General features: G+C 38.3%; 1 protein-coding gene across 1 annotated transcript in view; it reads right to left on the reverse strand.

The window, feature by feature from the left end:
• Positions 1 to 10,747: 10,747 nt before the first annotated feature.
• Positions 10,748 to 16,429, reverse strand: part of LOC135113849 (glutamate receptor ionotropic, delta-2-like) — a 149,656-nt gene continuing 143,974 nt past the window's right edge. The window contains exon 13 of the mRNA XM_064029471.1: positions 10,748 to 11,345. Within this exon, the coding sequence (XP_063885541.1) occupies positions 11,154 to 11,345 (192 nt within the window). The 3' untranslated portion in view covers positions 10,748 to 11,153. The remainder of the gene's footprint in view (positions 11,346 to 16,429) is intronic.

Genomic DNA, 16,429 nt, shown 5'->3' on the forward strand with positions numbered 1-16,429 from the left:
ACTCAAGGACCTCAAGTTCACGGCCATACACTGCCTTCATTACCTCCTCTGGCTAATTCATGCTCAAACACATGGCTCAAGGTCGACGTAACTCAGCTTTGACGTTTCAAAGATTGATGAACTCTATTCTTTCATTTTTCATCGGTAAAAGTGTCTTCTGCTTCCTTGACAACATTACCATTGCATTAAATAATCTACAAGAACATTTTTCACACAGTCTTTCGTTCTGTCACGCTTTCAAGCTGGTGGCTTAAAAATCAAACTCAGCAAATGCTCGTTTCTGAAACAGTAAGTCAAATTCCTTGGCCATACAATTGACAGAGATGGTATTCACACTTTAGATGACAAGGTCAATGCTGTGAAAAATTTCTCCGTTTTTATTGATATCGATCAGATCATGCAATTCATCGGTCTTGCTGGATTTTATCGCCAGTTTATCAAAAAATTTAGTCTTATCGCTCTGCCTCTCACATTTGCTCAAGAAAAATTTTGCATTCATCTAGTCTGAACAAAATGCCTTTGATCTTCTCAAAACTGCTTTGTGTCAAGCACCAATCCTTGGTTTTCCTAATTTTGAGAAAGATTTCTTCTTATACACAGACCCTTCAGGCTTTTAAATCGGTGCTGTTCTCATGCAAAAGGACATCATCGACATGCATCGTGTATTAGCGTATGTTAGCAGACTTCTCAGTAAGGCAGAAGAAAATTATGACGTCTCAAAAACGTGAAAGTCTCGCACTGATCTGGGCGTTACATAATTTTCGTGAACTTTGGCTACAAAATTCAGGTTGACACTGATCATTATGCTGTCACTGAGACCATCAAAGGCAACAACTTTACAGGTCAGTTTGCCCGCGTGCAACTCACGAAACAAGAATTCAATCCTACATTTTCATACATTCCCGGTAAGGCAAACTCAGTGGCCGATGCACTCTCACGCAATGTTGCCGCTATTTCAGCCATCACAGATAATTCTGCCATGCCGACCATGGATGAAATCGAGAAACATCAACACTCAGACGCGTTCTGTTCTAGTGTTGCATATTACCTTGAATATGGTGACGAGGCAAATCTTCCTAAGTTGCAAGTGAGTGCTGATACGTTTTTTTTTCTTCATGCAAGACGGTTTTTTTGTATAAGTCCAGTGACAATTCTAGTGAGCGTTTATCTCACCTTATCTCACTGATACCTCAGTCTTTAGTGAGTATCATCCTTCACCATTGTAGCCCCCGTATATTACATGACGGCTATAGATACGTACATGCGTACGCTGTAATGTGACAATTTATGTTTTATTTCTTAGCGTTATATTATTCGTAGCAATTGATGTTATACATTAGAAGTGTATGGCGCGCCTACGCGCCAGCACAACAGAGTGAGAGGGGAGTGTAGGGCCGAGGAGACGCGTTCAACTTGCCCTTTCAGCTATTTTTGTCGCCGAAGGGTCGGTTGTTATGACAAGTGTTGATAAAATACCTACATAATAATGAACATCATAGGATGTAGAGCCCCAGCAGCGTCTCCAAAGTCACTTCACGACAGTCACAGTTATGTTTACACATCAAACGTGTCTCGGGAGGGCTCGGAGAGTAAATTCCAGTATATCCCTCATCGTCCGGTAAATCCTCGAGTGTAATCCCTTGCATACAACCAAGAGGACGATTGTTTCCCGCACTGTGTATGTATTTATCATAGTGTTAGATAATAGATACTTACATAACTATGAGGATTCGATGATGTGTGTTAATATAAATAATGTAACTGCTTATAGTAATTAGATACTTACGTAACTGAAGATTTAGTTATGAGTATTAATATAATTACACTTAACGTAACATAATGACGTGCATCAGATCACGCACACGAGGGGGCGACATCCGGTGTTTCTGCTGGTGGTGTTCATCTGTAGAACCGACTGAACCAGCTAAGTGTAGGTAACTTTGTATTGACTCATATATTTTACGGAATTGACGACGTGATGTGCCATGACATTGATGTGCCTGTTTTACCTATTGATATACTTCTCTGTGTTATTCTTGGTATTGGTGATATGTTAATTGGGAGGTTTGACCGCTTCTAGTTATAAAGAGCGAGTACTACACAGCTCGTTTCAGTCACCTCCAGTATAATATATTAACAAAGCGTCATACGGCGCTTACAAACATACACACAAACATACACACAACTCACCCCACGCAAGACACCCAGGTCGAGCCAGATGCCCCGTACAAACAAAACAATCATACTTCTGGCCAACTATGAAGAAAGATATCTTTCAGCATTGTACGATCTGTCCTCTGTCTTCACACCGTCCATCACTCGCTTACGAAAGTCCCTCACTTCCTTATCCCATCGCTTCAGCTCCTTGGGATTCAGTCTCTGTTAATTTGCTCAAACTTCCACTTACAGAGAACGATTACCAGTGTCTTCTAGCTTGCGTAGATAGTTTCACTCGCGGAGTGAGTCCAGGAGAAAACTGAAAATTATGTTGACAACATAATTTGTCCTTATGATTCTCTCCGTGTCTTCTTATCTAACAATGACGCTGAATTCACTAACGCTGTCTTACAAGAAATTTGTAAGTAATTTCATATCAAGAATTGTAATATCCTCCCTCACTCGCCCAATTCAAACGGCAAAGTAGAGCGTTGTAATAAACATATCCTTGACGTTCTGCGTTACTTAACAGTAGCAAAACACTCATTGGACGAATGGTTTTCTCAGTTAGCCTGCTCTCTAAACTCAGCGATTTACTGTTATAAACGTGTCTCCCCATTTCGTGCAGTTCGGTAATGACAAGGGTCTTCTATATGAATTTCTTCACAGCGTTCTACGTCCTGTCTGCAACGTGGATGACTACGTCAAATGCCGTCTGCGTGATTTTCAGTACACTCATAAGGTCATTCAAGATCGCCTCACTGCATCGCAAACTGAGATGTTGCGGAAACAACATTATAGAGCAACAGATTCTTCCATAGAAGTCGGTGATATCTTTTCACCAGAATTTACGATCGCAACTTTAAGTTAGATACATTGTTCACTGAGCCACATCATGTAACCGAATCTCTCCATGGTCACCTTTTTAATGCAAGATTTAACCAGTATTCTCAATTCATCCCTATCTCTGGTAAACTCTGAAACTCCCTGCCTGCTTCTGTATTTCCACCTTCCTATTACTTGAATTATTTCAAGTGAGGGGGTTTCAAGACACTTATCCTTCATTTTTTGACTACCGCTTCAGACCCTATTCAGGGACCGGCATCGCAGTGGACTTTTTTTTTTGGGGGGTGGGGAAGGAGGGGTTATATTTGCTGCCCTTGACCGGCTTCCCTCCTACATACAAAGTAAAAATTCTAGATCCCAAAACCTTAGCAGAACAAATCGTTCATTTTGATCGTTTAAAGCGTGTGAACAAAGGGTTCGATGATGAGTGTGCACATCAGGTAACATTTAATTCTGATTCAACTGATCCTCAAAGCTCTTCAAGGCTAATTTCACACACACCTTACAGACAGATTTCGTTCCTCACCCTAAGGTTTAATCATTCAATTTCAATACCCTGCATATATGCGTATATTTCTCTCATTTATGTATGTTGTATATGTACTGTATTATGTTAGCATGTCTGTATATTAATATTAAGGTTATCGCTTTCGTACTGTCTCTCTGATTTCATATATTATCTTTTAACTGTTCACATCTTATTGCTCTCATTATTGTTATGTTCAAACACAAGGACGCATTTTTCTTGGGGAAGGCACTATATCAGTCGCCTCAGTACACTGTATCTGTCGCATCATTCACAACAATTTTATATATACATATATATATATATATATATATATATATATATATATATATATATATATATATATATATATATATATATATATATATATATATATATATATATATATATATATATATATATATATATATATATATATATATATATATATATATATATATATATATATATATATATATATATATATATATATATATATATATATATATATATATATATATATATATATATATATATATATATATATATATATATATATATATATATATATATATATATATATATATATTTCATCCCACGTGCGCTGTCCTCATGTGGCCAGCCTCATTTATTTTTTATCTTTTTCTCCTTTTTATCGCCCTCTCAAGGGAATACCACACCTTCCCCACATTCCTATCAATAATTAGATAAAACACTTGCATTGCCTTCCAGTTTTCCTACATGGTCATTAGCCAGAGTAACGACCTCTACGATTGGTCCTTTCACCCTATTTAGTGACGGCTCATTAGTCATTTCTTCATCTCAGATTCTGAATCCTGATCCACTTCTTTATCATAAAAAGAGCCTGTACGGGTAGCTAGAGTTCAGATCAGGGAGTTCCAGTCAGTTCCAGGGAGAGATCAGAGAAAGTTCAAATCAGAGACAGAGTCAGACTTTAGACAGAGAGAGAGAGAGAAAATCAAGCATCATTGCGTTCGTCGTAATCTGTGGCTCGGTGTATCACCATTAAGATAATATATATATATATATATATATATATATATATATATATATATATATATATATATATATATATATATATATATATATATATATATATATATATATATATATATATATATATAATTTATTTGCCTTCAAAAGAAGACACATAGGACACTATAAATATATCTCACGAGAATAGAACATAATACCTTGTCATTCATAAAATTAATCTGAGACAAAAAAAAAAAAAAGTTTAAATATTACATCGGTACAAAATTTAGCGTATTAAAAGAAAGGAGTCAATTATAAGTATACAAGGGAAATCTTACAACTACCTAAACAATTTCAAAATTATACATAGATTAAAACATGATTTATAAAATTATACAAATAAGTTATTTTTAAATTATACTATCATGAGACTAAAATGAAACAAGTATCAAATTTAAAACATATTTGTCAAATGAATTTTCACTTGCCAGAAGGGCACGGACACTGTCAGATATCCATCATTATCAAATCTTTGATGTTTTATTTAATATTTGGCCTTTGCATAGCTAAAGTCAAACGGGTATTTCATAAAGTTTACATTGTACTTTGAACAGATGTCCCTCGCTCTTCCGAGTAAGCCTGTTGAACTGAATTCCCTTTCATTCAAAACTTTATTATAACAATATATATAAAAGCATCTTGCTCTTGAGTTATTATGAAAAATCTGGCCTAATAGGTCAATATTCATTACATCAACTGATACATGAGGGTATCCTTAAGGCTTTCAAAAAGGGTTTACTTCTACAGTATTTATGTAGTCCGAACATTGCCTTTACAAGTTTTCCTTGCATGGAATCTAACTCATTCATACGTCTTTTATCAATCTTAACAGTATTCAATCCATATGTCATTACAGGCCAAAGTGCAGTTTTCCAGACATAAGGAGCTGTGTCAACATTAGTTTCCAAGTTACACAACCCTGCTCCTTGTAAAGCATAAAATGCTTTTCTGCAGGCACTACTGCGTTTATTAACATGAGCGTGAGGTTTTCTATGGGAAAGATTCACTCCCACGTATTTCAACACATCACATTCTTTCAAAATATCTCTATTTTGGTGCCATACAGGACGCTCCGTAAAATAACATTCCCGAATATGATAAATTCAGTCTTGCTGGGATTAAAAGACAAGCCATGATTACTTACATGCTCATTAGAAACCTCAATCATTTGCTGCAGACCTGTGACAGTTAGACTACATAAAAGAATGTCATCTGCATAACTAAAAACGTTAAAAGACTTGGAACTAATAACAACTCCACCATTATATGCTGATAAGGTATCCACAAGATCTTTGTAAAATAGGTTAAATAAAAAAAAATGTTAGCCCATCTTGGCGAGTACCTCTAGAGACTTGGATATCAGGAGATAAATATGTTCCCCACTTAATTTTAACCGTAATTGATGTGTACCACGTAAGTAAAGTAGCCCAGCAATTCTTAGGAATCGCTCCCATTGCCTTGTAAAAAAATGACATCATGAGATATAGCATCAAACGCTCCCTGGGCATCTAATGAACATGCAAATACCGGTGAGCCTCGGGATTTACAATATAAGATAACATTTTGCACTAGCACATCAGCCATATTTGTACTCCGTCCTGTGACAAATCCAAACTGTTGGTCATTCATTTCATAACCCCTACAGTTATCTATAATATACAATTCAAGTATCTTAGAAAATACAGTAGAGACAGTAATTGGTCAGTAATTCCTGGAGGCCGATGGGTCAAGGCTTGCCTTTTTAAGTATGGGTATAAGGATACCCTTTGTAAATGACTTGGGCACTACATGAAATGATATGCACAGGGTAAGCATACATCCTAATATAATTGTAACATGGCTGTCTGTGGCATATTTCTTTAAATGTTCTGCCATTATGCCATCCATTCCAGGAGAGCAACCATTGTTTAAAGAAGATATATATCTTCTTACCATGCGGGCCGAAATCACCTTATCACGGGCTACAGTCGACATAACCGTTCTATATCTGACGTCGGTTTCTGCCTTAGCACGACGCCTGGTGTCACTGAGGGTCAATGAGTCTTCCCAGTTTTCAAACTTATTCCTGAAATGTTCTAATGCCTGTTTAGTAATATAATTTGTGTACATTTGATTTGTTTTACTTCTTTAAATTACCACTTTTATGTAAAAAAAATCAACTGAAAACTTAGGTCATGCAAATCATTATTCATTGCTCTCCTACAAGCAGCTTGATATAACTTTTTTGCTAGCTTGTAACAAGAATAAACTTGGCCCTCACACGGCCTATGACATGACCTCCATATCCTGAACCAGAATCGTTGTCTATCTCTAGTAACGGTGCAGTCGTGATTCCACCAATTTTTGCTCTGGTAACGACCTAAATATCTGTTAGGAGTATCTAATATCGCTTTTGTACACAAATCATGCATAATTGTACTCAGCTGTTCATACAAGGAATCAATAACTAATTTTACCTCATCATGTGTATTAATCGTTGCAACATCAATAATCGGCAGGTTCCGTGAAGCCACCTTCAAATGTTGAGAGTAGCGATCCCTAACTCGAGAATCTGACCAATCAATGCGGGGATAGGAAGGGATTCTATCGATATTACCAAAAGCGTTGTGTTGGGAGTTCACATTCAGTTTCATACATATTGACACCGGGAAGTGATCACTTACGAGTACATTGCTGTCCAGCTCTGACATAACAGAACAACTTTTGATATTACTCATAAAATATTGTGGTATAAAAATTGGATCAATATATGACCTAGAATTAGCATTAAAATTCGTGTAATTACAATTCTGATCAAACATAAAATTTGACACGCAAAGATCATTCCCTGAAAGAAAGTCATGTAGTAAATAGCTATGATTGTTAAATGAATGTCGTCTGTACCAATATCTATTCAGCATGTTTTGGGATGGTAGAAAAGCGTTCATGTCACCCACAACAACAAAAGGACCCGTCACGTTATCAATAGCAGACTGTAATTTGTCAAGGGTATCATTGTAGAGTTGCACTTGATCACTTCTCCCATTGTGGAAAGGCACGTATACTCCAAATACTGTGAGTATAACTTATTGACAAGAAATCAGCTGAACACCTGTTATCCTGTCATATGTCATATATATATATATATATATATATATATATATATATATATATATATATATATATATATATATATATATATATATATATATATATATATATATATATATATATATATATATATATATATATATATATATATATATATATATATATATATATATATATATATATATATATATATATATATATATATATATATATATATATATATATATATATATATATATATATATATATATATATATATATATATATATATATATATATATATATGTCATATGTCCATATGTAAGGGTACATATGTGACATTAGGAATCACATTTCCAGTAAAACCTACTCCATCATACAGCCGCCCCACCACTGCTTTTCCAAGGTTGACACTGGATTTCATGTGTATTCATTTGTTCTCTACATTACTAAATCGCTCTTTCAAAGCAGACACTTCGTATGGAGTTAGCCAGTGTTCACAAAGAAACAATAAGTCATATTTTGGTAATAAATCAAAATATATAACCCCAAACGTTGATTTCAAACCCTTACAGTTATATGATATTACATTAAAACCTTTATCACTGAATTTTGTTGTTTATGTTTATTATCACACTACTTTTTCTCCTAGTCCAGATCTAGTGATGCTAAAATTTCCTGAGACGATGGTCGTAATCAAACAGTTGCCGAGGAGGCTGAGTTCCTCTATGACTATTACTGGTGGTGAATCTCGAGTGTGTATAGGATCCAGACACTCGATGCTTGGACGAGGACGACCAATTTTCTATAGGGAGTTCATTGTGATAGTGGCGGCGCCAACCATGCATGTGTGCCTTAAATTTATTTATTTATTTATTTATTTATTTTTTCTGAAAGGGTCGTATTTGAACACCTGACGGCCAGTGCTCATATTATAAAGTTTCTCCTCCCCTTCCAAAGAGTCAACACTTACACAAAATGAAGATCTACCTTTAACTCTACAATTGAGCTTAATCACAGCAGAGACATCCTTAACACCAATAGCACTTAGATGTTTCTGCATATACTCAACTGTAGTGTTTTCAGCCATGTGTCCCACGTATACTGCAATACATCCCTTCTAGGGGTCACCATTATTAGCAGCTTGGATTTGAAAGCGGCCAGGTGGGGCTGAGCCAACTATCTCGAGATGAATATTTTCCCGAATCCTTATTTTCCCTTGTCTAAGACGGCGCTGTTGCTCAGCTGGTAACCTAAACTCACCTTTCATCTCATCTTGATGCACATGTCGTTGTGGCAAGTTTGAGGGTCGTTGGTCATCATCGGTGCCGTCCCCTACTTGTCGATCATCTCATGGAGATCTTTGAACATTGTGGGGCCCATCCGCAGACTTTTGTTCACCCCAGGGTCAGTCTAACGGCCATCGGTCAACCCGAGACCCATCTACAGGCTGCTTGCCACTTCGGTGCCCACCCGCCAGTCTCCCGTCAGTACGAGATCCGGCCGTGGGGCCTCACTCCGGTCCCCCGTCAGTACGAGATCCGGCCGTGGGCCCTCACTCATCACGGGGCCCTTCCGCCGGCCGCTGATCAGGACGAGTTCCATCCTCAGACCCAGGGACATCATGGGGCCCCGTTCCGTCCACAGGCCGCCGTTCACCACGGGGCCCTTCCACAGGTCACTGGTCTGGCCGAGTTCCATCCTCAGGCCCCTGACCAGCCCGGGGCCCGTCCTCGCCTCTGTGGTTAGTAAGGGGCTCGTCTACAGACCGTTGGTCCGTAGCCGAGATGTCTGCATGCCCCCGTCTATCACGGGATCCGTCCGTAGGAAGTTGGACATCAAGTTGCTCGTCCACAGGTACTCGCAGTTGTATACTAGTCATCTCCTGACGTAGTTGATTTACAACATGAACAACACGAAGTTTATTCTGCCACAATGGCTTTTTTGTGGGGTTTTTTGCCTGATAATTTAATACCCGATAGGATGGACGTCTAAGAAAGCACGATAAGTGTAGCGACGTATCATCAACGTAGGAGTAGATAAAATTATGAGTTTGGCTTATAAGATCATTGATGTAATGAAAAGAAAGTACACAGGACAGAATCCTGAGGAGCACTACTTAGAAGAACAGTGACCGTCTACTACATCAGCAATAGAACGGTCAGAAGGGAAATGAAAGATGAAGTTACAGAGAGAAGGATAGAAGCCGTTTGGAAATCAAAGCTTTGTGCCAGACACTATCAAATGCTTTCGATATATCTAAAGTAACAATGAACGTTTCATCAAAATTCCCAAAAGAGGATGACCAGGACTCAGTAAGGAAAGACGGAAAATCACCAGTAGAGCGGCTACGACGGAACACATACTGACGATCAGATATAACGTTGCGAAATAGTAGTTGACTAAGAATGATAGTTGACTAAGAATCTATCGATTTATCTGTCAATATATATATATATATATATATATATATATATATATATATATATATATATATATATATATATATATATATATATATATATATATATATATATATATATATATATATATATATATATATATATATATATATATATATATGGCAGTAGTGCCATTAGTGAAGTCGAGGAGGGAAGAATGGAGAAAATAAGCTGTTGTGATATTTTTGCGTACATACCATAGTCACGAGAGGAGTCAGATATATAAAGGTTTTGGCGTTTTCTATTGATGAAGTAGTTTTTGACTTATTGGTGAACAGACTTGGCACAATTTCGGCCACATATGTTAGGTCCATGAGTTTTAGTTGATGGATGATTCAAATCATTCATCATATACATCACGGAAACAATCTGAGTTAAACCAAGGTTTGGCAAATTTAGGACGAGAAAAAAAAAAAAGAGTGAGTAGGCCTCAATACTAAACACTGTCACCCCCATTATCAATCCCAGACGCAGAAGCTGCAGTCATTCCCTAGAAAATCGGAATAACATGTATTCATGCCCCTTCCAATCAGTAGAGGAAAGTGACAGAAACACCTCTAGCATTTTGCCAGCGTTGTGTCGGTGGTAAGAGAAGATAATTGTTCATATTTGATCATGTAAAGTAGGATGGTCATTGAAACAAGTTACCATTCAATGTCATTAGTATATTTAAGGGGGTTAGTACGGGGACACGCAGCATTTTTGCTACTGTGAATGTAATCTTACATTTGCTATCAACAATCATTTAACCACCAAAGTTCAGTGCTAATATTTATGATTGACTTAAATATACAAGGCCTACATATATAATAACAGTGTATTATAGGTTATTTCATGTTGTGTATTTGAACCCCCCCAAAAAAAACGATAGTTTAACAAACATTTTGCGCCATCTTAAAACAAGATTTACTGCCATGTCAGTGATGATATAATATGGGCATTTACAGAATTTTTTTACGTCATATATTTATTTATTTATTTAGTTAGTTAGTTTATTCCTTTATTTTTATTTTTTTTTATTTACTTACTTATTTATTTATTTGTTTTTTTTTCGGTAATTATTCAGTTTCAGCATGTGACTCCCGCTTCCCCCGCGGTTGTTTTCCGTTATGGGTTACCATGAATCTATTATTAAGTTCCATGACATTTTCGATGACCAGGATCACGAAGGCAACACACGAACCTAAAAATAGTAGATAAAAGGCTCCCTGTAAGTGATCCATTCCCAGCACTTCGTCAGCGTACGCTCCCTGAAAATAAGACAGTGATATCAATATAGAACTACACTGTACAACATAGAAAAGACAAGCAGAATTGTATACTACGAAACATCATCCCCCTACACATCAAAATGAAAATAAGAAAAATACGAACACATAAAAAAAGGCCCGCGATTTACCTTTCCCACTTGCACAATCTCTTTCTTCTTTGCTATCGCGGAAATTTTAAAGCATTACAAAATATTACTATTTAGCAACTCACCCACTGCAATAATCGCTAATACCAACACATTTTGAAGACAAATCAGTGATCTATAGGCACTTGTGTGGGGTTGGGGCCGTTGCATGTGTCTTGCTGCTCCCTGGCATCTCTCGCCACTTTTGAGCGATGTGTTCCGATTCTTTTCATTTCATATGGAAGGCAATGGAATCCTGATGGGGTCCCTCCTGTTGTTTTCCGAAACTGTGCCTCCGTGCTTCAATCTTGCCTAGTCAAACTCTTTCAACTCTATCTGTCAACATCTACCTTTCCTTCTTGATGGAAGTTTGCCTACATTCAGCCTGTTCCTAAAAAGGATGACCGTTCTAATCCCTCAAACTACCGTCCTATTGCTTTAATTTCCTGCCTATCTAAAGTTTTTGAAACTATCCTGAACAGGAAGATTCTTGAACATCTATCTCTTCACAACCTTCTATCTGATCGTCACTATGGGTTCCGTCAAGGCCGCTCTGCTGGTAATCTTCTGGCTTTCCTTACTGAGTTTTGGTCATCCGCTTTTAGAAATTTTGGTGAAACTTTTGCTGTTGCCTTAGACATATCAAAAGCTTTTGATAGAGTCTGGTACAAGGCTTTTGATTTCCAAACTACTCTCCTACGGTTTATATCCTCTCTGGAACTTCACCTCAAGTTTACTTTCTGACCGTTCTATTGCTTCTGTGGTAGAAGGTCACTGTTCTTCTCCTAAATCTATTAACAGTGGTGTTCCTCAAGGTTCTGTCCTGTCACCCACTCTCTTCTTATCAATCATCAATGACCTTCCAAACCAAACTTCTTGTCCTATCCACTCCAACGCTGATGGTACCACCTTTCTCTTTTCTACGTCTTTGGTAGACGTCCAACACTTCAGGAAGTAAACATTTCACGCAGGGAAGCTGCAGAACGCCTGACTTCTGATCTTTCTAAGATTTCTGATTGGGCAGAGAAACTTGGTATTGTTCAATGTCTCAAAAACTCAATTCCTCCATCTATCAACTCGACACAACCTTCCAGACAAGTATCCCCTCTCCTTTAATGACACTCAACCGTCCCCTTCTTCCACACTGAACATCCTCGGTCTGTCCTTTACTTATAAATACTTTACTACTATAGTACTACTACTACTACTACTACTACTATTGGTAGTAGTTGTAGTTATGTTGTAATAGTAGTAGTAGTAGTAGTAATAGTAGTAGTAGTAGTAGTAGTAGTAGTACTACTACTACTACTACTACTACTACTACTACCACTACTACTACTACTACTACTACTACTACTACTACTACTACTACTACTACTACTACTACTACTACTACGACGACTACCACTACTACTACTACTACTACTACTACTACTACTACTACTACTACTACTACTAGTAGTAGTGGTAGTAGTGATGGTGGTGTTGGTGGTGGTGGTGGTGTTGTGACTACTACTATTACTACTGCTGCTACTATCCCTACTACTACTACTACTACTACTACTATTTATGTTCCTGCTGCTGTTGCTCGTACTACTACTACTACTACTACTACTACTACTACTATAATTATTGATAATAATTATAATAATAACGGTAATGATATGAACACACACACACACACACACACACACGCACACACACACACACACACACACACACTCACACACACACACACACACACACACACACACACACACACACACACACACACACACACACACACACACACACACACACACACACACATCCTGCAGGATAAATGTATGGGGCAAGACATCAGGACCCTACCATTAAAAAAATCGGGGGTGAGAACTCCAACTACTAGTGTAACATCACCTCTGGGGTTGTATGCTTCAAGATTATGGTGAGTTTCGTAGTAATTTCTTTCGTGCCTTTGGAGCTTCACAGGCTCACGATTCCTTTCTTTGGGCTTTTCGTCAGTATTAGGGCCATTTTTATTTCTAATATATATCAATGACTTGGATAGTATAATTAATAGTGATGTTAGTAAATCTGCGAATGATACAAAGATCGGTAGATTAATTAGGTCAGAATCGGATGCCATCGCCTTGCAGGCCGATTTAAAATGAATGAATGGACGAACGGATGGCAAATGCAATTGAATATCAATAAATGCAAAGTACTTAGCGTAGGTAGAGGAAACCCACACAATAGGTACACATTAAACAACTAAACTCTGGTAGGTACAGGGTACGAGAAAGATTTAGGAGCTATAGTTAACTCTGAACTCCGTCTAGGACAACTATGCATAGAGGCCAGAAACGGCAAATAGGGTACTAGGATTCATTTTTAGGAGTGTTGAAAGTAGAAGGCCGGAAGTAATATTAAAGTTATACTTGGCGCTGGTCAGACCTCATCTAGACTACGCTGTGCAGTTCAAATCCCCACATTACAGGAAAGATATAGGTCTATTAGAATCAGTACAGAGGAGAATGACTAAAAGGATACAGGGGATGAGGAGTATTCCTCACGAAGCGAGATTGAAGCTGTTAAATTTATATTCTTTAGAGAGACGTAGGTTAAGAGGGGACCTGATAGAAGTCTTTAAGCGGTATAAGGGTTATAAGAAGGGGGATGTAAGCAAAATTCTTAGGATCAGCAACAAGGGAAGAACAAGAAATAACGGGTTCAAGCTTGAAAAAAATTAGGTTTAGGAAGGAGATAGGAAAAACTTTGTTCTCAAACATAGTGGTAGATAAGTGGAACGGACTCAGTAATCATGTTGTTAGAGCTAGGACACTAGAGAGCTTTAAGAGAAGATTAGACAAGTTTATGATGGGGATAATAGATGGAAATAGGCAGGTGTATTTCATACAGGGACTGCCACGTGTCAGCTTGGTCGCTTCTTGCAGCTTCCCTTATTTTTTTTTTTTATGTTCTTATGTTCTGTTCTTATGTTATGCGGAATTGCTTACTACGCAGCTTGGAAATGTAGGTCACATGGTCGGTCAAGTTCATGCTACCGAGTACGCACATGATGGATGCCATTGAATTTTTGAAGTCTTTAAATTGGGTGCAAAAATGGTCAGATAAACTACAGTACAAGTCTTCTTAGAGTTTACAAGTTATGTTAATTATCTTACTCCTCGGGAAAGACGTGCTGCTTCGACCAGTGAGATTTTGCGTGAAGGTTGTGTGTAATTAGGTGCTTCTAGTTTTCTGTGAAGGAAGAGAGTTGTCTTTAGAGGGCAGGCTGTGACTGTCCCCTTGTATTATGAGACACAAAGGGAAACGTTCAGTGAGGTCACAGTTGTGTTTAATGATAAATTCACAGCACGGCGAATTCGTACATTATGGAGTGCAGTCCATTGGAAACCAAAGGAAGACTTTATTGAGGCAACGAAGATGACATAAAATGTAAGAACAATAGTATCATACACGAAAATAATATATCTGAGCATTCAAACCGTCCCAAGAAACTATGTGGCGAATATACCATCTACTAAATTCATCCTCAGAGCACCGAGAAGATGCCCACTTCGTGACGGTAGGGCGCAAATGAGGCATTGAACTGCACATTTGGCATGCGGTTCACGCATGCGCTTATCGCCGAGTTTTAGATAAACCTCGAGCAATAACCAACGCCGTATAACGTGTATACGTTCACCTGTAAACGAGGAAACTGTGAAGTCCTCCTTTCAACTTACATCGGCATGACGACTACGAATCTGTCTCGACGGCTCACCTGCCACCTAACATCTGGAGCCCCAAGAATACACCTACAACGGCAGCACGGTATCAAGCTCACAAGAAAAGACCTGGAAGAAAACAGTAAAATCTTAGATATGTGTACAAATGTGAGACGGCTTGCAATATTTGAAGCACTGTACATAAAAGAATTCAACCCCAGGCTTAATGTACAGGCCGAAGATTTACAGGCTTTGCCGAGCATGAGAAGGGACCAAGCACCGCCGCCACAGAGTAAGCCCACCAGCCAACCGAAGCCAATCAACGCTTCCCGTGTTCTCTGCGGTATCTGCAGCGATCGGCATCCCACCTCGGAATGCATCATCAATCTGAAGGCTGGGGAAACCCGTCCTGCTCGATCCCCGCATTGCGGCAAGCGTCACCATGCGTGGCATAAACTCTGCCCTGAAAGGTTTAGGAGCCTTCCTCCTGCCTGCTCTGGACGGAGGGCGGAGAACGACCCCAATTCCTTGCCGGCAGCTCCTCCACAGACTGCCACTGCCCCTGCCACGGACCTGCCCTCGAAGAGCAAGAGAAGGAGGAGGAAGAAATCCAAGGTTGTCCCGGCAGCCACAGAACCGGTTACCTTCGAAGGAAAGACCTGCGGCGCTGCGGTGCAGACGGATCCAGCAACCCTGCCGCGCCTTTCCTGCAGTTTACCACCGCCACCACAGATGCTGCCACGGCCCATCAACGACATTATATATATATATATATATATATATATATATATATATATATATATATATATATATATATATATATATATATATATATATATATATATATAAACCTTCCAAACCTTGGTTTAACGCAGCCTGTTCTCGTGTTATACAAGGCAGAGAGGTGGCCCACAAAAGGTACTAGAACCAAAAGGTAATAGAGTACCAGAATCTCATGCGCTTTAAATGTCTGTCCGTAACCATGCCTAGTCTTTTCTCCAACTAGCCAAAAAACACCTTCATTAATAGACAGTGTCAAAGATCTATCTCCCCTCGTGACTTCTGGCATCTAGCCAAAAATGTCTCCAGTATCTTTGCTTTTTCTTCTTTCATTCCTTTATTTCAACCGGATGGCACCACTGCTATCACATCAATTTCTAAAGCTGAAATCTTTGTTCAAACTTTTATTAAAACTTGCCTTAGACGATTCAGGGAATGTCCCTCC

This window comes from Scylla paramamosain, chromosome 26, assembly GCF_035594125.1.
Source record: "Scylla paramamosain isolate STU-SP2022 chromosome 26, ASM3559412v1, whole genome shotgun sequence".
NCBI classification, from domain to species: Eukaryota; Metazoa; Arthropoda; class Malacostraca; order Decapoda; family Portunidae; genus Scylla; species Scylla paramamosain.